The sequence below is a fragment of the Strix aluco genome, chromosome 2 (genome assembly GCF_031877795.1).
Source record: "Strix aluco isolate bStrAlu1 chromosome 2, bStrAlu1.hap1, whole genome shotgun sequence".
Classification (NCBI taxonomy): Eukaryota; Metazoa; Chordata; class Aves; order Strigiformes; family Strigidae; genus Strix; species Strix aluco.
The window spans coordinates 20408005-20431706 of NC_133932.1; the positions used below are offsets into that span (position 1 = coordinate 20408005).

General features: G+C 51.6%; 1 protein-coding gene across 2 annotated transcripts in view; it reads left to right on the plus strand.

The window, feature by feature from the left end:
- Window positions 1–23702, plus strand: part of IGSF3 (immunoglobulin superfamily member 3) — a 98003-nt gene that overhangs the window by 64329 nt on the left and 9972 nt on the right. The window contains exons 5-7 of one of the 2 annotated variants that reach the window (XM_074812952.1): window positions 1064–1465; window positions 5083–5487; window positions 22570–22980. In XM_074812952.1, coding sequence (XP_074669053.1) covers window positions 1064–1465; window positions 5083–5487; window positions 22570–22980 — 1218 coding nt within the window. The remainder of the gene's footprint in view (window positions 1–1063; window positions 1466–5082; window positions 5488–22569; window positions 22981–23702) is intronic. The other variant, XM_074812960.1, reaches the window with a different exon arrangement.

Here is a 23702-nt window from a genome sequence, read left to right on the forward strand (position 1 = left end):
AAATACAGAAATACCAGGGTGAGAGGAGAGGGTCCACTGACTCATTCCTTGTTTTGCCCCCTGAAACTCAGGTAGCTGTGGCATGAAGAACCATGCGTGTGTTTGCCCAGGCTACTTTGGCAGTGAGCTTTGACCAAGCAGAGGGTAGCTGCAAAAGGATTTTGTGCGATGTTTGTCTCCTGTCTCTTAGGTTTGTAGGGAAATGCAGCCCTTTCCTCTAGCTTTTTTTTCCCCTCCTTATTTCTCCAAAAGAAATTCTATTTCTTTTCTCTCCTACCAATATTTGGTCTCATTTGTTTGGCCTTCAAAATTACTCGAGCTAGAAATCTTGCACTGGACAAATGTCTAAAATGTACATCTAGGCACAGCCACCTTTCAGACAGATTTCATTCTTGCCATTTGATAAATCACCAGCTTTAGCAACAAATGTGATGATTTTTCAAGGGTGCTAATTGTCCATAACTCCAACGGAAGACAGCAAGAGTAACCAGCACTCAGTATCTCTGAAAAACCAGCCATAAAGTCTTACATCTCTGGGAAGCTCAGGATACCAGGTTTTTTTGTTACCAAACATTGATAGCTACCTTTAGTGTCACTAGCGATGGGAGTTTGAGAGAGCCAAAAGGTGTTGTAGGAACGGACGTGGCAAGATGGTGGTCAGGATGACGTGAATTGAAAAGCCCAGGGAGCTGGAAGCTTTTTTTGGCAGAGCCAGTTGCATGCAGTTCATGTTGTAGCAACACAAATTCCAAGTTTTGCTGAGATCCCATCCCGGACCTGCAACCAGAAGACGCGACAATGTCTCGTGAGCCGTAGGCGGAGAGATTTCTCCCAGCTTTGGCCTACACCTACTTTGAGTGTGCAAGTCACCAGGAGCAGCTCGCTGCCCACAAGCTGTTTTTGGATGTGGTCACGCATGAGGTTAAGACGTGCCTGGACCCAAATGCGTGGGCAGTTTCCTGCACCTGGTAGAAAGCCTCTCTGGCCGGCAGCGTCCTTCTTGCAGACCGAGAAGTGGCGAGTGTGTATCATCTCCCCTGTGTATATGCATTTCTCTCCTTAGAGACCAGCATCTCCTTGGAGATTATCAACAACGCAAGCAATGTCTTGGAGGGGGAGAGCCTGCGCTTTGGCTGCAACGTGCGCTCGGGCTTCGGGCCCCAAAGCCGCTTCTCCGTCACCTGGCTGCTGGTGGACAAGCTCAACCGGCGCAGCGAAATTGTGCGTCTGGATCGGGAGGGCACCCTGCAGCCGGGCCCCTCGTACGCCGAGCGCAGCAGCTACGGGGGCATCCAGGTGGAGCAGGTCCGGCCCGGCTCCTTCACCCTGGAGATCTTCAACAGCGTCAAGGCGGACGAGGGCCACTACGAGTGCCGTGTGGTCGAGTGGACGCGGACACTGGATGGGGAGTGGCAGATGGTTGGGGAGCGGCACACGGGCACCCCGGTGTCCATCACTGCTCTGGGTGAGTACTTAAGGTGCGGGGGGCCACAGGCCTGTGCTCCCTGCACACCCGGCCCCCCCTAGGAGGTCACCTGCAAATAACTGGGGCTGCTCTCGGCACTCTTGCCCTTGCTTGCTGGCAAAATGGAGGTACCCAGCAGCCCATCCGCAGCTCCCAGTAGGTTGGTGCAAAACACCTGCACACCCCGTTGTGTGTGGGGGCAAAGTCTGAGGAGTGGCTGTGGCAGGAGCAAAGCAGGGGGTGGCTAAGGAGGGGGGCAGTGCTTCCAGCGTCCTTCCGAGGAGAAAGGCTGCCAGTCCCATGACACATCCCCCATCACTGGAGCCGGGCTATGGGCAGTGCAGTGGTGGTGCTCCATCAGCAGCCAGTGGGCATCGAAGCCTCCTTGCCTGTCCTGGGTAAACTTTACCTCCATCCACCAGACCAGGAGACCAAGACGCTGGGCATCTGTTGGCCCGGCCACCAGAAATGGCAAGCATCTCTGACAGCATCACAAGCCTGCAGAAGACATGGGTCAGGAACGGTCCTCGCTGCCTCTGCAAGGAGGCACTGAGCTGCTGGCCCAGAGGCCCAGCGTTGTCCAACGTTAAACTAGGATGTGGGATCATTGCAGCTGGTACTCTGCTCTGCCAAAGGGCTCCTCCGTTTCAAACACAGTGAAACCACATCAGCTTAGGAAAGGGCAGGTAGGGCATTAGGGGTTTTGCATAGATTGTGAATTACTTTGGTCCCACTCAGGCCTTGCTGTTTTAAGCCTGGACTAGTTCACAAAGTGCTGTGCAGGAGACTGAAGAAGGGATGGCTGCTCCTCTGAGGCCACTGATTTGCAGAATACCAGGGCTGTAAACAATCGGGGAGCTTTATTGAAAGGTCAAAATAGAAATTTTTGGTTTGGGTTTTTTTTGGTTCTCTGTAGTATTAAGCTTTGGCAAGATGTGTGAGAGACCAGACTTCAGAGCTGTCTTGTATGCTGATTAAAGTCTCGTTTTTTCCTCCTTTCCTCCTCTTTACTTTAGACCTTCTTTCAGAGACTGTTCTGTCTGGAGCTAGAAATCTTTGCTATATAGCTTCCAAAAACAGGTTAGGGATGTTAGTTTGTAAAGGCAGATTCTCATCTGTTTCAACGGCATCTTCCTCACGAGCTCAGCAGCATTTAGCCTGCTGTAAGTCCACGTATCAGCCATTCTCTTTACTCTGCTACTTGTAGAAGTGTTGAGATTAAGTGTTGAGATTTTAAAATATATCACTTTTACTCTTGTTAAAATTTAAGATGCCTGGATTTGCCCAGCAGTTGCAGAAGATGTGATGGAAGGGTAGTTGTCCCTCCTCTGCTTCTTGTCCCAGAGAAATTGCTGGCTGTTGAGCATGTTCTGTCAAGTCCTAAGAAATTCCTAGGTCCTCCTCCTATAATTAGCAAAGCTGAAGTGGCTCATGAAAAATTATTGGAGGAAATATTGAGTATTGTTTCATTGTTGCTGAATCTGATATTTTTTGTTGAGCGTAATGTTTCGAAGTGTTCTGGGAAACTCAGATGGAAGGTGCTAAGAAAGAGCAAGAGAGGTTTATGGCTACAGAAATTGCTAATAAAAAAAAATGCAGTAAATTTAGTGACACTCACATTTCAAGTTAAGGTCTAATCGTTTGCCAGTCTGCCAGGGTAAGAAACTCTTTAGCTGAACCAGCACAGATGATGTTCAAACCCATAAATCTTATCTACAGGGTGGTTCAGAAGCAACAGCCAGAAGAGAGATGTGCTGTCAGATGAGACCAGCTGTCCCTGAACTTCTGAGGATCTCGAGTGCCTGGCGGGGACTTCAGTCCCTCGCTGGCTGGGGAAGGAGGGGGCAGGTGGGGTGAGGGGAGGGCTGCTGTGTTCTGGTAGGGAGGTCTTGCAGAAAATCTGCCTGCTTTTATGCGTGGCTTCTCTCCTTTTGTGCCAAGTCCCAAAGGAAGAAGGGCCTTTATGTGTTAACCTGAGTGCCATGAGTGTGTTGGTTGAGTTGAGGACCTGAAAAACACGTAGCTTTCACCCAGGAGTCAAGAGAAGCCCCTTCATGAAGCTTCCTTGCCCAGGCCAACTGAAGATTAAACTTTATGAAGTCAGCTGGTCTTAGTGAAATTAAGTTGTCTTTCTAGGGTTATTGCTGGCTCAGTGGTGCTCTGAGCTGGGCCCAGTAACACACTTGCTCTGGGGCAGGAGGACTGCTGCAGGGTCTGAAGGTAAGGGCTTACATGGGGATGAGATGCAGCAGTCCTGTTGGGGAGACAGCCTGGGTCTTGCTCTCCTCTCCTGGGTAATCACTGAACATGTTGCAAGAGGCTTTAATCGCAAAGATAGACCTGTTTTCTCCGTAATTACACATCCCGGAGCTCTGGCACAGTGATGCCAGGGGACTGCAGAGGCACTTGCTGGAAGCGTGCAGGTACAGCGGTGTCTGCGCTGCGGCTGGTCTGGCCCGTGGCAGGAGCTCTGAGGGTTGTGGTGCGCTTCTGGCTCATCTTTTGAACTGTAATTTTGAGGCAGTGGCAGGCTGAAGCTCCGTGCCGATCCAGAAGATTCCTGTTTCTACTGACTGGGGTCTCCCCTGGCAGTGGCAGCTGTGCTGGGTGCCGGGATGGTCAACACTGCATGGGGAGGGAGGAGAGCTGCCAGCTGGTGTGGGACACCCTGCGGAGCCTCCTGGGAAGGGAGTGCTTCTTGGCGGTGTTGCCAGTAAGAAAACAAGGTCCCTGCTAAATCTGCTGGCTGCACTGAGGTGACTGGAAGAGAAGAAAATATTTCTCTCCGCAGCTTGGAACAAATGAGCAATGGAAATACACCGACCCAAAATGTAAGTCAACAGGGAATATGTTATCTTCAGATTACTCATAGACTGCTGGTTTTAAACTCCCCTAAACAAACAAAGTGCTGGGGGTAAACAAGTCAAAATGTATTGACTGGCTTGCAGAGTGGTGTATATGCGAGGATAACTGCATAAAGCCGTCCTGGAGCTGTGATCTGCAAGAGAAGAAAAGCTGTGCTGTGGGAAGAACACAAGCAACCAGCTTCTCTCTCAGTTGCCTTCCATCCTGGTGTTCTGTAACCACTGCCACCTCTCTGATGCATGAACAAAAGCTGCTCCTTCTCCCTTTCCTCATCTTTCCTTCACCTGCAGCAACCAGCTGCAGACCTGGGGTGGGGGATGGGGTGGGGACCCCCTACCCGAGAGGTGGATGTGAATCATAGGGTCTGCGAGCAGTCAGGCTGGTGCTGGGTAGCTGCTCTGCCTGATGCTGCTCCCTCGCCACTCCGCTGCTGCGTTTCCCTACGGGACTTTGGCAGCCTGCAGAGGCTGGCTGCTCTCAGGGGATCTCGCTCCTCTGGGCAGAAATTGAGCACGATCCTGCTGCCGCTGCAGCCAGTGCTCACGCAGACAGGCACTACTACACAGGCACTTAAGTGTGGTTTTGCTGCTGCTTTTCGTGCTGCTTTGCAATTGCAGATGAGGAGCCGACACAATGCAAGCGGCTGATTATTCCAGGCCCAAGACTGGATGACCACGCTCTAGCTTTTGCGTGTTGGCAGCAGGGCCTCATTAGGCAGGTGTCTCTCAAAGCCCTTTTCTCTCTTTCCGCAGAGGCCGGCTTTGCTGTCACAGCTATCTCCCGCACCCCTGGGGTGACCTACAATGAGTCCTTCGATCTCCAGTGCATCATCAAGCCCCACTACCCATCGTGGGTACCGGTGTCGGTGACGTGGCGTTTCCAGCCAGCAGGCAGCACTGAGTTTCACGACCTGGTCACCTTCACGCGTGATGGTGGGGTCCAGTGGGGCGACAGGTACACGGGTTTCCGGACCCGTACCGCCATCGAGAAGGCCGAGTCCAGCAACAACGTGCGCCTGAGCATCAGCAGGGCCAGCGACACCGAGGCTGGCAAGTACCAGTGCGTGGCTGAGCTCTGGAGGAAGAACTACAACAGCAGCTGGACGCGGCTGGCAGACAGGACCTCCAACCTGCTGGAAATCAGGGTCTTGAGGCCGGGTGAGTGCCAAGAGTGCATGAGAGGGGCGGGGGGGTGCATCGTGGGGAGAGGGTACGTACGAGTGCTGCAGTGGTCCCTCCAGAGTGAGGACTGCTCTTGTGGCTGTGACTGACGTCTCACGCTTGTGCGTGGCTCAGGTAGAACTGCCTGGCTCTTCAGCCGCAGATGTGCTGGAGCTTCCTCATCCACCTGTGGGGAACTGGGTCCTCTCTTTGCTCCTCATATGCTGTTCATGGGGGTTTCTTCTGGGAAGTGAGGTGACTGAAGCTATGTCCAGTCTCTGGGCTGTTCTGGTGAGACGGAGTTGGCTTCAGGTTGCCACCTCTATTCATCAGAGCAGACTAACCTGGGCAAGAGAGGAGCGGGATGGGGCAAACAGGATCAAAGAAAAGAGACATGCTCCTACCAAAGCCTGCATGTGCACATGCGCCATAGGTGAGGTGCTCCAGCTCTTGTCTAGTAACTGCCTGCATCTCTCACTCTGATGGAGGCATCTTCAAAAGCAGCTAGTGATCAAAAAGTCTGACTTTCATGCCCATCAGAAATTGAGCCCTTTCCAGCTGGAAGTCACCAAGGCCATGGGTGCCTGCACAGACTGTGAAACAGCTAGGCAACAGACACCTGGCTTGGCAGGGAGACTCAGAAAACCTACAAGGTGCTTATGATCCCTGTACAGCCAGTGGAGAGAGGTGCCTTCTGTAGGCTTTCCCACTGATATTTTGGTGGTGCCTTCTATTGTACAGGAAGGGTCAGGGCAACTCTGGGCCATCGCTGAGCTGAACGGTTTATTGCTGTCTTGGCCTTAGGGCTGGAGTTGATGTTTGGAGTGAGGCTTTTAGCACCTTCAAGACTCTTGGCTTATCTCCTTACAGCATGGTAGTCCTCCCTTCATGTTGCTGTGCAGAGGGACTCCTCCCTAGGGTCTGTCTTCTGTCTTGGGCTTTGTGTTTTTCCCCGCAGTGACTCTTTTCATACTGTCCTCCACCTTCCCCAACCCTTAGCATGTCTTTAGACAACTCAGGGGATGCTGTGAGCTCCAGGCGCCTCATGAGCTCTCCATCATCTTTCTTCCCTCTCTCCTTCCTTGCCCTCATCTCCAGGTTAATCTTTTCCATTTATCTTGATTATCCTGCCTTGTAATACATGTTTTACTGCTCGCAAGGTCAGGTGGGTGATGTTCATCATTTTAGCTTATTTCCCTAGGATACAGCGTTGACTGGGTATGGTCCCTGGAGTAATATGCTTCTTCATTGCACATCTCTCTGCATGCATATGTGTGTGAGACAGAGAGAGAAAGAGGAATCCTTGATAACAGCTTCCAGAGGAGAGCCTCTGTGTCACAGCTCAGGGTGGCAGGGAGAGCATTTAAAGGACATTTAAACTGTGCTCTGGCAGCCAGTTCTTCTTTACTGGAGCAGTAACCATCGAGTGATGCCTTAACAGAACAAGTCATCTAGGTCTCCATGGTTTTTACCTCTCCCTATCTCCCTGCTGCTCAGCAAACTACTACTACACAAATCTTAGCTGTCAGTCCAATGAGCCTTGCATAATGTTTGTGGTTTTATGGCTCACAAGGCGGGATGGAAGAGAAGACAGGGACTTCTCAGAGCATCCCCAGCACCATGGTTGCACTCTCTCTATGTTTTGTTTCCACGTCCCAGGCAGCCTCTGAGAGCGGATGGTTGATGTTCTCCATGAATGCCATGCTGGCAGTCGTACCAGCGACTGCTGTGGTTCTCTCTGGTTCTGCAGGCTGCAGAGGGTCATGTCATCACTGGGTTTTTGGCTGGATAATCTCCAGAGAGGGTCCAGGACGATGTGGGAGGCACCTTCCTCGGACATCTTTGAATGAGCATCCTAGAGCCCCAGACTGATGAAGGAGGTGCTGGTTTTCAGATTAATATCCAGGATGCTGAATGATTGAACACCTGAGAGTGCTGTCAGTCTAATTCTGTGTCTCTATAGTTACCTTAATCTGGGATAACTTCAGGCTGGTATTGGGTGTCTTAGTTCTAGCTTTCTCCTTTCCCTTGGGACTAGTCACAGGTTCCTGCCTTGACCCTTATACCAGTGAGTTTGGGGTGAACTATCTCCACTACCAGTCCACTAAGGGAGACTGTAAAGAAGGCTTGTCTGGAGGTCTTTTGGCAAATTGAGCCAGCGTGTGTTTCCAGATTGTAAGTTAATGTCAGGATTCTAGTTTCCTCTTAAACCCCCATTCCCTGTTTGTCAGTGACCTTTCTATGTGGCAGTTTCCAGGTGCAGACCTGGCAATCGATATATGTCAGCCTTTAAAGTGTGTTCAAGTGGGAAAGGTAAAATAGTGGCTGCCTGATTGCTTCATTAATCTCTTTGCTTTGTGAAATCCCACATCCTCAAGGGACAGGATGCTGGAGCTTCTCCTGGTGTGTCAGTTTGCTGTTTCAGTGCTCAGGCTGTCTCTCCTTGGCACTCTTGCGGTGGGTAGTGTTTGTAGTTGTCATCTGTGCTGAGTGGTAACTGCAGAGGTGGCAGCTCTGGTTTTGAATTGCATATATTAATGTGGCTGCAATGTAATTTCACCTACGGCTATGTCATGGCCAACAGGTAATGTTGAGGAAATGTCAGCAGCTTGAAACACTCCAGTTCTTTCCTACTCCTAGGAAGAAATGAGCAGTGTTTGAGAAATGAAACACACAGCTCCTGAAGGAGGAATGAATAAGGCGGGCAATGGCAGCATTAACCCAGTTCTGAACACAGGGCCTGTAGGTGGGATGGCACAAATGTCTTGCATGGCATCTGAAACCAGATTTGGCCTTTGTGATGTTCCTGACCCCTTGGGCACGAAGCCATTAAAAGGACTGGCAATGTGAGGAAGAGCCCTCTAAAGGGTGCTGGCTGTATGTTTGAGAGCTCATAAAGAATTTAGGTATCACAAGGGCATGGTGTTCATCACTTGCTGGTGTGTGAAAACTCACCAGCAGCAGCAGTAGGATCTGAAGCTCCCTTTCATGGCCTACTCCTCAGTGTCATGCAAGCCTGCACACTTTGGGTTGCAAAGTAGAAGGAGGGTTGTGCACAGGTAGGGCACACAGACCCAGGTACCTCATCTGTGCTTTGCAAGGAGAGAGACCTGCACTGCTGTAGGGTGAGTGGTGGGTTTTAACTTCTGTAGGCTGGGGTAGAAATCCAGGCTGGTGTGGGGATCTGTTGGGCAGGACTGTGGACCAGACTGACTAGATTGCCTCTGGCAGTTTTGTGTCCTTACAACACAGTGCTCTCCTTTTTACTTACATCTCTGGAGCTGCCTGTTGTTTCTTTCTCAGTGAGCTCATGTTGCAGCAGAGAGGGAGGAACAATGAAAGTACGGCTCAGTTCACACCAGCTGCTTGCCCGAAGCCAAAGCTGGCAGCAGACCATGCAGAGGAGAACAGGCTGAGCTTGGAGTGAGCCCCGAGTCCCAGGGTGGAGATTCTTCCCACCCACGTTCATGTGTTTGGGGCTCCCCTTCTGCTGCGGTATATGGCCTGCCTCTGAAACGCTGCTTCTTTCATCCCTGAAAGCTGGGGCTTGCCCCTAGGGCTTACCACCCTTTCCCTTCTAGAGACTTTTGTTGCCTTGCCCTTTGTGCACTTGCCCCTTTCCAGGTGGAGAAGAGCATCCTCTATGCAAGCTTTACTGGGCTGATCTGCAAGAGATCAGTCAGGACAGATGGGTCCTGTCCTTGGAGGGGACAGGTGTGGTGACTCCATGGCACTTGCTGATCTCTTGGGTTTCAGGGGAGGCAGAGGTGCAGGCAGTTCCTTTTGAATCCAGGTGACCCTGGAAACGTTTGGATTCAGGCTGAGCTCTTGGTGCCAGCTGAGCACTGCCCCCTCATGCAGCATGGAGTGGGAATGGTGTCCAGGCTCCTGGGCTCTGGGTCCTGCCTGAGGGAGGAAGGTGGTAGATAGATGCCTGTGGGTTAAGGGGAGTCCCGAGGGCTGTCAGGCAGCCTCTGTTCCTGGCTCCTCCTTGGATCTTGCTTCTCCCTGCCAGGTTTTCAGAGATGGAGTGGCTGAGACAGGAGGTGCTGTCTGGGAGCGGCGTGCATCCATGCATTCTGCGGGACTCAGACAAGGGCAGCAGAGAGTCTCTGGCGGCACTGTGCGTGATGAGGACTCTGCTGCGATCTGGGCAGGCTAGGACTTCTGGATAGGACTCTTTTGGCAAGGAGGCTTGAGCAGATTTGTGCTGGCGTATTAAATTGCCATTGTCCTCGTATGCATTACCAAACTTATCTTTCCTCTGCAGCACAAGCAAGGGGGTGATTTGGTGGAGCTTTGAGAGGGCCTGGGGTCTAAGCACTGGGAAGTCCTTCTAGCAACAACAGAATGAGAAAGAAGGGCTTTCACACAAGCAGGAGGCTTTGGCAAACCCCCCAGGCACTCCCTCACTGCTTTCATACTCAGGCACAGACCTGCCCATCCCTACCTGCAGGGCACCCACCTCCCCATGCCTCTGCGCTCTTCCCGCCCCTGCGTCCTCGGGAGAGATGGGGAGGGGTGCCAAGGATGATAACCAAGCAGACGCCAGGGGTGCTGGGCTCCTCACTGCTTTTTTGCAAGCCGGGCTATGGCAGATTGATTGACATGGGAGCCGTGGAGCAAACAAGGCAGTCAGGCTCTTCATTAGAGCATTAATTAGCTTCCAGGAGCTCTCCAGGAGCTGCTTCGTAAAATTTGGTTTATTAGGAGCTGTCAAGTTGAAACCACCATGGAGGGGGAGGGTGGAGGCTCCTCAAGCTGAGGGAGGCTTGTGTCTGAACCTTACTTTGAGAGCAGGGTGAGCCAGAACTGTGCTTCCCCCGAAACCCTGCAACTGGGTGGGTGCAGAGTGCTCTGCTGCTCTCCTGCTGTCCACGAGAAACCACCGCTGACGGCAGCCTTGCTGCATCAGGCTAGCGGCGGCCAGAGAAATGTAAGGAGCAGAGAGCAGAGGAACTCTACCTATGATGGGTGGCCAGTAGGGTACTGATCAGACTCCTGAATGAAGGCTCAAACAAGTGTTCTTAAGGGCCACAAAGTGCCTACTTAAAAACCTGACACTTTTTGCTGTTGGCAGCATCCAGCAGTAAAGTTAAACAAGGAAAACTAATAAGCTGGAAACTTCCTTACAGAAATGAAGTCTGGAAACTTTAGTTTGCTGCTTGCTTGATGCCAGTGTGGTTTTGCTCTGTAGAATAGCACTGCTTTCCTGCTTTACAGCCGCCTGCTCCATCTGGCAAATAGTTGTGCTCTTGCTCGAGTGATGAAGGAGTTCAAGAAGTGCTCAGGAGAGACAAGAGGCTGTTCATCAGCAGCTGCGACTGCGGTGCAGAGCAGTCTCCTCTCCCCTGGGTGCTCAGGGACTTGATCCTTTCCTTTCACTGCCAGCAGGGTAAGACCTGCTGTTCTGCCTCAGAGTTGATGCTCTTTCCTATCAGCTTCCAGCACACTGAACAGACGAAATGAATGGGTTCAGCGTTGTGTGACCTAGGGCTGTCCCCTTGCATAGACCTGCATTAGTGACCCAGCTGGAGCCCTTTCTCTTTTCCAGGTAGCACAGATGGATTTGCTTCTTCCACCTTGTATGGTTGGTAGTCTTCTACCCCTGCATGTTTGCCCTGGGGAGCTCTGTCTCCACAGTTGCCAGGTCCTCTGGGACAGCTTCCCCACTTAGACTTGCTGCTGCCTCCTTGGCACAGTTATTTATCCCAGGCTGGCACCCTGGGGTGCTTTTTCTCCACACTTAGCCATCACACCGTGCTCCCAACATCCCCATCCCCATCTTCTCCATGTACTCCATGTCACTGTCACACACACCTGAGAGCCTCCTCTTCTCACTGCTGCTGTAGTGTGTAACATACCCTCTAGTGTTTGGGTACTGATTTGTAAATACAGATTTGAGGTGGGGTTTTGCCCATGGGCACACAGCCACGTGAGGATGCTCTCCCTGCCCTGCTCCAAGCGGGGTGCTTCCTGGCTGGCCTTGTCAAGCCAGCTGTGGTTTTGTGTTCATGGGTATCAGAGAGGTTCTCTGCCACATCACTCAGCCAGGCAAATCTTGCCCCATGCAGGTCACACGTTGGTGTGAGGTTCTATTGGTGTCAGCAGGGCCGAAGCACCCAGAGCAAATGCCATCTTGGTCCCACAGAAAGACTGTCACATAGAAACAAGGCCATCTGTGTGAGCAGCGTTCCTGGCCCCGTGCTGGGAATGCTGACACTGGCCTTGCTGGATCAGACCTGTGATTCACCTCCCCCTGCCTTTGGTTTCCCATCTGGGAGCAGCAATACTTGGTTCCTCTGCAGGTTTGCCCGTGAAATGTTTGTTGGAGCCAAGCGTGTTGAGCTGATTGCAGTCGGTTATGTTCAGGGCTTCCCTTGGGGCTTCAGCCTGGAAAGTGGACCCAAGGGTATAAGCTGAGAAGCTGGACTTTAAATGTATGAAGCATCTTGGATGCATTTCACGAAGGTGAAGGGAGTGGGAATGCATCCTTGCACCTAGTGGGACCCTGACCTGGCTCAGCCTGCTCTGTGTGTGTCTGCTGTTCTTACTGCGGGCAGTCTTGCTTTTCAGCCCCCCTAACAGGACTGACAGCACCAGGAGCCCTGGGCTGTATTCAGAATATGCTGCTCTGTTCAAATGAACTCTCTTCACAGTTACTTTTTTAGGAGCAATTTTTTCACTTCGATTTCAAAGCACTCTCTGCTTTTCTCTTTGATATCTCCTGAGTGGTTTTCCACTCCCATTTGCAGCGTGCATATACAGAACCACGGTGTCAGCCAGGTTTGCAGTCTGTGCACATACAACTTCTTTGATGTTGTCTTGAACGTCTTCTCTCCACACACTTTAGCTTCTCATCGATTCCCTATTTGCTCTCCTTGGACTAAAATACTCTGCAGTGAACAGTACTTAGACATTGTCCAACTCTAAAGCTTTGTACATCCCTAATGTCCTTGAAGACTTCAGAAGCAGAGTCAGCAGGGGCAGCAGTTGGGGGAGAGGGAGCACTGGTGATAAGTGGGTTTCCAGCCAGGTGTTGACCGTTCTCCTTCCCCAGTCCATGCGTGGAGCCCCAGCCCTGCCCTGCAGGTCCCCACAAGGTGAGTGGCCTCAGGGTCAGCAGGCTCAGTGCTCCAGCGGCGCAATTTTTCTCTTGCTGCGTTCTCAGCCCCGCAGTCGGAGAGGTACCCAGCCCAGGTGTCCCTCCCAGCGTGCCCGAGCAGCAGCTTTGGCTGTCCATCCTTGTGCATGAGACCTGCACTATTCTTCTGTCTTCTGTATCACGTGGGATGCTTCTCCTGGGATGAGAAACTATGTATTCCCCATCAGTCCTTTGCACAGCCAGGCTGTGTTCTGTTTTGAGAAGACAGTGCTGAACAGTGAGACAGAGAGGTGGCCCAGCCCCATATACTGTAAATCCCCTGCCTCTTGCCTTCATGAGCATTGGTTTGACTGGTGGTCTGGGGGTGTCTTCTGCTGGTGGGACACAGCTGGCTGGACACAATGGCTTTGCTCTTCACCGCGACAGTGACCTGCATAGCCAGGTGGTGCAGCAGTGCCCACGTAAAGGAAGCAACTTCAGTAAGATAAACCCAGCCATTTCTTCCCATATAGATATTATGTCATGAGATTAACACCTCCGTGACAGCAGAATAAATAAGGACAATTTTTGTCTGACTGCTTTTCCAGAAATTTGGTTCATAAGGGGCTGATTATTTTGGGGTTTCTACCTGTTCTGACATTGGTTGAAGACTAAATTCATGGGTTCACACAACCTGTGATCTGCTTCCTTAGAGCAAAGTGGCAGGCTCCAGACATGCTGAACCTATGGCTCAGGGTCTTTTATTTTAACATGTATACGTAAAAGTTGGTTCCCAGTGCCATCTTGCCTGCTTAAATAGGAATTCGGGATGCTGTTAAAGAAAATTCCTACAGCTTTCTCTGTCCCATATAACAGAGAAGCAGGGGGCGCAGATAATGATGGATCTGTAGCCCATCCTGCTGTAATACTTCCTCAGTCCTGAAGAAACTCAGGAAGACAATTTCTTAAGAAATGACAGAAGGCTTATTTCACCTGGTGGTTCTTCCACGCAGTAGTCAAATTTGCCAGTTAATTTATGGAGGCAGCAGCATCATGAGTGTTTAGGATGCAGGTGGAGCTGACCTAGCACTTGGTTGCACAGGAGGGGGTGATCCTCATCCCTGACGTGCGCTGCTGGCTGCATGGTCCTGTCCCATTCCTTGTGCCAGCATTGGTCCTGCTGTGCACCAGCTCAGTTTACTAAACCTGCAGAAAAATAACCTGGTGCAAACGAATAGTTAAAGGTGAATAGAGTGGGTTCAGCTGGGTCCTTCTCAGGGGACTTTATCTTTGCACAGAAGGCAGCACTGAAAATTGGGGGCTGGCAGCGCTGGTGTGGGCAGCGTCCAAAAGACCTCGTGATCCTGCCTGAGGTCTGTCTGGAGAGTTTGCTCTCTGAATGGCAAGAAAATGGCATTTCATACTACCCTCAGCATCTCATCTCTCTCTGTGTAGCAGCCAGCTTTTCATCAGCAACTGCTGAAAATGCTGAAGTCCAATACAGCATGTGCAAGTCAGCCCTACGCTACAGGGTGCAGCTGTACTCTTAGCATGCACCTACACAAACTTCTCAAGTATTTTTCTGACACGCTGTTAGGAAATTTGGCTGTTAATGGCCAGCCTCCAGAATGGCATGGGAGTTTGTGTGTGGTGTTGCTGTACGTGTTATAACTTGCTCTTCAGGTACATTTAATTACTTTTTTTTCCTAATTGACAGAGCACTCCTTTGTTTGAAATCTTTCTGATGAGGAGTTGATTAAATATCTCAGTATGTTATTTTTTTTCTTTCTTCATCCTCGGTGGCTGTAGCTTGGTACTGAATTTATCTTCAAGTGATCCTATCTCCATATTTTAATTTACAAGTGATCAGTGAGCCGTATATTGTTTTCTGACAGCAGGCACCACTCATGCTGGGAATCTTTATTCTTCCCTCCCCTCTTCTCTCTCCTGTGGAACTTTTACATTCATTTCAGGGTTTGGCAGGAAGGTTTCTGGTTTTAGGTTGGTGGGGCATTTTGCTTTGGGGTATATTTGTTTCTTGCTGTCCTTCAGAGAGACATGGTTTCTGTTTCTTGGGGAAGCTCTTGCTTTTCCCAGGCCAGCGGCATGTCCCAGACAGTGGTCTCTGGCTTATTCATGGCCGGATTGTGGAGGCTTTGGGCTTCCCAGCTTCCTCCATCCCTGCAGCTACACACACGGCCTTTTCTGTGTATACTCACTGATGTATGGCTTCTGGGCTTCAAAGAGACTTTCTGGGTCACATATGCATGCTTCCCCGAGGCCCTGCTTTGTTACCTGCTAGTTTGTTAGCTGCTCCACGGACTCCAGTGTGGCATGGCTGGTAATCCCAGGCTGTCCCCTAGCTGAGCAGATGTCCTTGTCACCGCCTGCGGTCTTTGTGCCACAGCATGAGGCGTGCAGTGATGGACTTGACCCCGTTACCTATTGTGTTTGGTAGGTCAGCAGTCTGACTGTGCTGCTTTTGGCGGGGGGGTGAGGGGCATCGGGCCACTTGTCAGTAGGTGTGGCTGATGCGGTGCTCACCTTCTATGGGCCTGAAGCTGGCGAGGGTACAGCATAGCAGGTGGGTCCACCGCAGGGTTAGAGGAGAGGTGCCTGTTCTGCTTTGCCACAGCACCCTGGGGTTACATTTTGGGTGCATCAAGCTGCATTTCTCCAAGCTACAGTAGTACAGTGTGCTTCAGGACACGTGTCTGTGCTTGGGGCTGAAATTTGGACTGGGACTGTTGGAATCAGTGATGGTCAGCATGGATGTGTACAGCTGTTTAAGTACCTGTCTTGTCTTGTTGCGGCAGCAGGCTGTGAGGCCAGGGAATGTCTGTGTCTGCTGGGCTATGGACTTTGCGGCAGCTTGTTGAACACAATGAAATGCAGGTCACTTGGTGGTTTATTCCTGGCCTCTTTCTGTCCCTGAGAGGAGGTGGGTCACAGCCAGCTCCTAGGCTTGCTCCTGGGGCTGGGAGCACCCACCAGTCTGTGCTGCAGGAAGCACTATTTGCAGCATTCATACAAGGAACAGTAAATCTGAGAGAGAAGTGTCATGTAGCTGATTTTTTTATCAAAACATGAACAGTAGTCCAGACAGGCTCATGCCTCTCAAACCCCAGGGGAGTGGGGGTAGGATCTGGGAGGCACCTGGGGTAATGCCAAGGGGCATGGCCTGGGTGGGTGAAGGCATGCCTGCTCCTCCCCGCTCCGTGCAGGCGCTCTGCCTTGGTGCAGCCCTCTGTGGAAGGGTCATCACACCATCTCCAGGGGAGAGCAAAGTCGGATTAACAGCCTGTCTGATTGCAAGCAGATGGTATTGACCCTGCAAGGGGGGAGGGGGAAAAACAAGGTGACCCACATCCATCTAGACTAGTAGTCATTTGGTTTGGTGGCTTGTCCAGGCACCTATCTTCTCTGTACCAGAAAGGAGGAGCATGCAAAATTGAGGATTTAGCTTTATGAAATTAGTAGGCTAGAGAGGTGGCAGGAAGACTTGCAGAGATGGGAGAGCTCCAGCTGTGGATCTTTGTCGCTGCTGCAGACAGACATATATTCTGCTCTTGTTTGCATGTCCAGCCCAGAGCAGCCCACCTGCAACCAGGACTTGAGCGGTTTGGGGATCGTAGAAACTTTTAGCATTGCCCTGAAACCAGCACTGCTGAAGGTCAAGATGGCAGGTTGGTGTTGAAAGTCAAAGCCTGAGCTCTTTTGTCTGCCCACTTGGGAGGGGGCAGCAGCTGAGCCTTCCTCAGGAAAGGGTTAACATTGTCTCTCCTTCCCATGGAGCTGCTCTCCCAGTAATTCAATCATGTCAGCCTGTTTGCAGGCAATAATTCATTGTTATAGGAACACTACAGTAAAGTGACAAGTTAATAATGGCAGTAATAATGGCAGGCAAAGTCTAATGCTATTTCCCTTTCTCCTGCTCCTGTTGCACCAGCAGCCTCCCATGTTGGCTAATGCAATTTACAACCTTGCTAATCCAGTTTCAGGAGGAATTGTGTTCTGTTAAAAGAGAATGGCAGGAGTCGGGAGCTGTGCTGCCATGTTCCCACCATCTCCTGGGAGGCTGCCCCAGCACTGGAAGTCTTTGTCTTTACTTCGCTGTGATTTCTATGCCACAGTTAAGCCTAATGAGCAAGGTCCTCCTAGGAGCATCTCGTCTTCTTCCCTTCTGTGAATGCCTTTCCTCTGATTGCTCTTCTCTGAAAGGGCTCGCGCATCTTTCCCTTTTGAATATTGATTTGCTTTCAGCTAACCTAGTCAACGTGAGTCACCCACCCCTCACCATGCTGAGTCAGAAGACTGGCGTGTACTTGCTTGACTCCCGTTGCCCCAGTTCCCCACGGTCATTAACACGGGTGTCCTTGCAATGTGTGTGGAGGTGGAGGATGCTCTTCAGCCCTGCTTTGTGGAAGGGATAAGGGCTGGCAGAGGGCTGAGTGTTAGTGCATGTCTAAGCCTGTGACAGGCAGTGACCTGCACATGGGTCTCTTGAATCCCAGGTGAACATCCACTGGGAGGAATTTAGGCACCAAGTGCTTTTTGGGCCCTAGTGAAGGAAATGATGAGGCACCTCTGGGTTGTGACCACAGGCTGAGGGGTCAGCTGAGTTTGTGCCAAAAGCCCAGCCAGTGCCCTTCAGGGTTGTATGCTGAGGGTGCTGGGGAGAGATGGGTTCCTCACAGGAAGAGTCACCTTGGGGCCGTGCTCTTAGAAATGTGTCTCTCCTGATCGGCCTGCTAAACCCCTTGTCTGGTGTTAAACCAGGGCTGGGTTTGGGTTGGGTTGGCCTTGTTTCTGCCTGCCCCCTCCCCATACCTCAGCACAGTGAAATCCCAGTGGAGACTTCTAAAAGTAGGACATTCCCCAGGAAAACTTTATGCAACACTTCATCAGTTCTCTCCAGGCGAGAGCGTCTTCTGGAGGAGCTCTCCCCAGAGGACAGCAGCCTCCAAAATGGGACACCGCCTCCCTGCTACGGTGACAGGGCTCCTCACGGACTCTCTGGGCTGATGGTGGCCATCCTCCTGCTCACTTCTCCTGCGCCACAGCCGGTGGTTCTTGCAGAGCTGGCTCCTTCTCCAGCCAATGCTCTTTCACTGTAGGGCAGCATGCTGGGGTTTTGTAAGGGGCTTTTTGTGGGGGAGGGTATCTTCAGCTGCAATTAAACATTGCCATTCCCAGGACTTGGTGATAGTGGCTCCCAGGTGGGAAGTAAACTCCTGCTGCTGTATTTTCTTGCTGCCTGTGAGGGAGGATGATGTAAGGAGTCTGGGACAGAGCATCTTTTTATCGCAGCATTTTTAGGTACAGATTGCAAAGTGCTTTAGTAAAGGTAAGTGTTGTAACCTCTGCTTGATGATTAGGAAACAGAGGGGAGGGAGCCAAGTGGCTTCACCATGACAGCGAGTCAGCAGAAAAGCTGTGAATCACGTCACTGCCTCTGTCCTCCTCCTCTGATGACTGCTTTCCCTTCCCCCAAATATTTGTATAATTCTGCTTACCACATGCCCAGTCTGAGGAGACTGATTGCCTGCTGGATGGTGTGTAGAAAACCCCTACCATATATATCAGCTCATAGAGCACCTAGCCATGTCGTAGCCTGCAGTGGTTGTAAGGTGTGTCTGACCTGCCCCCCAGCCCAGAGACATAAGCTTTGAGGACCAGAGGCTGCTGCAGGTATCCTGAGACAATGTGTGTCCCTGCAAAGAAGTGGGGACGTTTTCCTCAGCCTGGGAATTAGTGCAAAGGGGCTGCGATGCTGGAGGGCGGTCTGTGAAGTCAGGTGTCTAGTGAGTGTATGGGCTTGCTGTGGACACCTAGCATCTTTGCCAGCCTCACCACCCTTCCAGGCACTAAGGTGCCCTGTGTCCTCGCCAGGTTCCAACATGAGTCATCACCCATTTAACCTCCCGGAGCTCCTCCAGCAGATGTGTCAGGATGCCCTCAGCGGTGTGGGAGAGCGTGTCTCTGTGCCATTGGAGAGCTGATGTCTTCTGTGCTGGTGCTGCCCGCAGGGCCCCTGCCTGAGCACCACTGCAGAGTTTAACGCCCGCATGTGTTCTTCGTGCAGGTGGTGTGGCTTCACAGGGGCTGGGAGACCAGGCTGGCTTAAAAAAAAAAGAGGGTTGTAACCGTGACTTGTTGCCAGTGTAAATTGAAAGTCTTAATAGTGTATGTAGAACCAATTACAGTACATCAAGGTATGATATCCTCTTTACTGGCACTCTCCAGGGAGCCAGGAGACATTGTGGCAACAGGATTATGGTTTGCAGATGATATGCACGATAACTTCACCTAGACACATGCACCTGTTTCCCTCACTAAACAGATGTTCGGGAGGCTGTTAAGAGAACATCAGCCTCTTGACAGCGCTGCAGAAAATGCCATGTAACCGTGCCATGTTCACATCACTGCGCCCACCACCTCTGGTGCTTGACAGAGGGCTGGAGCAGCCCTGCCCTGGCACACCGAAACCCCAGCCCCTGGGCCAGACCAGATCAAATCAGCATTTGAAGGCCAAGCCCTTTCCTGGCTCTCTGCCCAGGCAAATCCCCAAGCCAGGAAAGGGAGTTTCCCCTGTGTCAGGAGGGTGAGGTTTGGCTGGCTCAGTGCCTGGGGTGTCAGTCTTCTTGCAGTCTCATTCCTGCACCAGCAGCTACAATCATTTCTGTGTCATGGCAGGCATCTTTAAACATGACCTGGCAAGCTGCACGGGGCGTAGGGAGACCCACTTTGTGCTGGAGTAGACCTAACCACCAGGATGGAAAGAGATGAACTCCCTGGCATTGTATTGTACCATTACCATCACCCTGGACCACTAACTTCAGGATTTATTATTTTTTTCCCTTTTAAAATAGTTTTTCCCAAATGCACAATGAGCCTTTTGGGTTAGTTTGTGTGTCTGTGAATGATAGCTGATGGTCATCCCTTTGGGGGAGCAGAAGTGCAGGCCACCCCACAAGGCTTCCTGTGTCTTAACCAGACTGTGGGCAAGGGATCTTTCCCCTGCACGAGCAAGCAAACCAGCCTGCAGGCCGAAGGTGAAGCTGCCTCAAGGTAACTGTGTGTCACAGCATTTCCAGCTCAGCAGTTTTCAGCCTGTGCTCTGCAAAAGCCATGAATTGTTTCTATAGGATCTGCAGAAGGTAATGAAGAAGAGATACATGTGTGTTTACTATGCAGGAGCCAGCACCTGGATGGGGAAGCATTTGGTGTTAACAGATTGGAAAAGACCAAATATCCTCTAATTCTGTGGGAGGGAAATGAAACCTGCACTTGCATCTTCTGTGGTGTGCCTCCGTTAGGAAAGTAAGTCATGTTAGATGAGAAGTGCATTGGCAGGGGTGTCATTACATATCAACGATACCTCTAATCTAGATGAAACTTTGCACACAGTGTTATGAACCTGTGCAAGTGCGTACAGTCTAGCAAAGGAAAGACCTGTAATTCCCTGCCAGGGCCTGCTGCTCTGACTGGTAGCAGCAGTAGAAGCAATCATCTCATCAAGATTTGGGGGACTCTGCATGGCTGGGCAAATTCTTGAACACTGGCTGCGGTGGCTGCCAGATAGGGCTTGGGGGTCTGGAGTGCATGCGTGGAATGTAAGATCTCATTTTTGCCAGAGTTAGTAAGATTTCTTCCCCATCACCCTCACCCCTACAAAAGATGATGTCTTCAGAGGCATCAAATGGAAGCAGGGAGAGCTGCACAGAGGCCATCCAAGGGCCCTTGGATGACCTCAGGGGTCTGTGCTGTTTGTACACAGTGGGAATTGCCATGATTATGGCACTGCTTCACTGAAATACATCTTGTCATGCACGAGGTGCAGGTCTGGTGCCCCAAACACCAGGCTTAAAACTACTCCATGCCAGTCCTCCTCATTTTCATCTGCTGGAGGTGCCGCAATGTGGGAAGAGCACTGGAAGGGATGCTTGCATCTCAGCAGCTCTGGTCTGTGCGTACCCTGGCTTTGTCTCTACGCGTGTGTTGATATTGAGCAACCCCACCACACACAGCATGTGTATATACTGCATTTTAATAGATATAGGGCTACTGACTTAACATACACGGTTGCTATAGTAACAGAGGTTTCCTTAGTAACGGTTGCAGAAAATAATCCAGTACCAATTAAAAATAAACTGTTTGGAAAGGGGGCTGGGGGAGAAAGGAAACTGCTCAGAATCACCTTCCCCTTCATTGGTTCATCTCCCGGGGACTTGGAAGATTGATTAATGCTTGAAATAACCTTTCTTAACCAACGGTGAGCCGAAGAGGTGGGACGAGTGTGGGTGTGCTGCCATCCTGAAGCGAAACAAAGGGTAAGGAGTGTGTCTGGGGTATGGCACAAACACAACGGGGTGATGCTAAATCTCTCCCATTAGGTTGAAGTCCCCAGGGAGGAAAAACAAGGGACTATTTCCCTCCTTCCCTCCCTCCACTGCCTTCATGCCATACTGGTAACACAGCCATCCAGTCTTTATTAGCATACTGATTAAAGCCACGGGCAATCCAGGCTCCAGGGGAATGTCTAATATGTTACCAGGATGCCTATCTCAGATGCTGTGTTAGAGCAGAAAGCATCGCTGTGCTGGGAGTTCCTCCCGCCCCTTTGATGTTGTTTGCCTGTGCCCATCCTCTCTCTCCACACCATCGCTCATCGCTTGTGCCGACAGGCATCCGAGACCCTGGGGCCCAAGGAAGCTGGAAGCAAAGCATAACGCAAAGCGAGGAGCCCGTGCCTCGGTGAGACAGGGGAGACAACGTCGCTTCCTTGCAAACACAGGATGTGGGACAGGTTTCCAGGGTGCCGATGGGCACAGCTCCCCCGGCAGCCTTCAGTTGTTCGTGCCTGTGCTGCCACACTTCTGTCGTGCCACTCGTGCCCAGGGCGCTCGCTAGGTTTTATTAAGAGATTTACCAGTTGTCAGCAGAATCCCTTCACCTGGCGGCAAGACTGCATGCCCCCTTTCAGAGGGAAGCTGCCGTGTGGGGAGAGGCAAAGGAGGGGAGGTGGTGGCAGAGCTGCTGGGAGGAGTGGTGTGTCTGGCCAGGAGCTGCTCCGCTCCTCGGATCTGCAGCCGGCCGGGCTCCAGGACACAAGTGTCACAGGAGGGTGCTTCGTGTCCTCCCCGCAGACGGGATTGCCCTGGGTCAAGACTTGGGCAACAGGCACAGCCTGAGCACACGCAGGGGAGGCTTTATCTCCTGCTCCTGCAGGGAGAGAGGAATTGGAAACCGCTGTGTCTCTCTCCCTGCAGGGACAAGAGCTAATGACACTGCTGTGTCATCCTCAACATTGTGTGACCACTTAGCTACTGCGTGGGAGCTGCAGTTGTGCTTGGGAAGCCAAGGGAGGTGACATGGCTGTACCTTGTCCTGAGCTGCATGGTCTGTGGTGGACCTGGAACCAGGTCTCTGGAGCAGAGCTTGCTCCCTGCTGATCCCTTCCAGTCTGGTGCTCTTTCTTCTTTTCCAGTTGTGCCCACATTTGCTCCCCTAGCTATTGCCTGTCTGTGGGTTACATGTCACCAAGATGGCTGGCATGTGACAGCAGTAGAGTCTTGTTTACTTTGCTCCTCCTGGAAATGGTTTTCTCTAGAACTGCTCAACAGTTCATTGCCCTGAGGTGCAAACGGTATGATCTCACCATTGAAAAAGTTTGGGTGTAATCTTCTTTCTAAGTTTGGTGGCTTAGATCACAGTGAATTAAGAAAGGGAATCTTTTAAAGGACAAACTGAAAAAGCAGTCTCTTGCTGAGGGCCGCGGTGGGAGGGTCCAGGAGTAGAGCAGGGGGATGAAAGAAGAGAGAAGATTTGGTAGGAGAACATCTAAAACACTTTTGTCTTAAAGGCCCAATGCACGTGGGAGCAGCCATGCCTGCAGTTGGGAGAGGACTTTCTGGTCCTCTCCAAACCAGGTGAGTTTCTTTTCTATGCTAATGACCCACCTTTCCTCATCCTTCTCCATTCCTCCCTCACAGTGACCAAGCTGCAGGTGAGCAAGTCGAAGCGGAGCATCACCCTGGTGGAGAACCGGCCCATCCCCCTCAACTGCTCAGTGAAATCCCAAACCAGCCCCGACTCACACTTCGCCGTGCTGTGGTACGTCCACAAGCCCTCTGACGCCGACGGCAAGCTCATCCTGAAGACTACCCACAGCTCAGCCTTCGAGTACGGCACCTACGCGGAGGAGGAAGGGCTGCGGGGCCGGCTGCAGTTTGAGCGCTCGGCGTCGGGGGGGCTCTTCAGCTTGACGGTGCAGCGGGCCGAGGTCCGAGACAGCGGCAGCTACTACTGCCACGTGGAGGAGTGGCTGCTCAGCCCCAACCACGCCTGGTACAAGCTGGCGGAAGAGGTGTCAGGGAGGACGGAGGTCACTGTCAAGCAGCCAGGTACCATGTGCCACGCCGGTGGGATCCTCCGGGCATCGGCTCTTGTGCACGGCTCATGAGCTCACCAAGCTTTTCTGGGGCAACAGGGATCCTCGGCTCTTCTTTCCTTGTTGCCCCCTCATTGCATCCACATGCCTGCACATCCCTGCACAAAGAGGGACCTTTTCCCCCTTTGATGCGACCCTCCTCCATTTAGGCTGGGGTGGCGTGCATTTCAGTGTCCCTACATGAAGGCTGTCCATCCCCCGTGATCTAGAGGGCCACTGTATCCATCCAGGTTTCTTTATCCTCAAGAGCATCACGTAGCTAGAGTGTCAACTAGAGACCTGAGAGAGAACCGGTGTGTGCTTGCCTGGGAAAGCATTTTAATGTTTTGCACACAGTTCATTTTTACTCTGTGCCTTGTCTCTTTTCCCTCTGCACTGTGCACATGAGATGCGAGTAATGAGTTTAATGAGGTGGGGAGCTGACTGCCAGGAAAGGAGAAATCTTCTCTGCTGGTGGTTTCTGTGGCAGCCAACATCACTGATAAAGGTGGGCTGATGGAGGAGCTAAAGATGGCCCTCACAAACTGGGGACAGAGCCCTCATTTTGTGCAAAGGGGGGAGGCAGGCATTGTCTCTGAGAGCAGCCTGGACACCATGTGTGCTACTGAGGCAGAGCATCGGTACTTCAGAAGGAAACCTGCCTTGTCTCCACTTGCTCCGGCTGCTTGTTTCTGG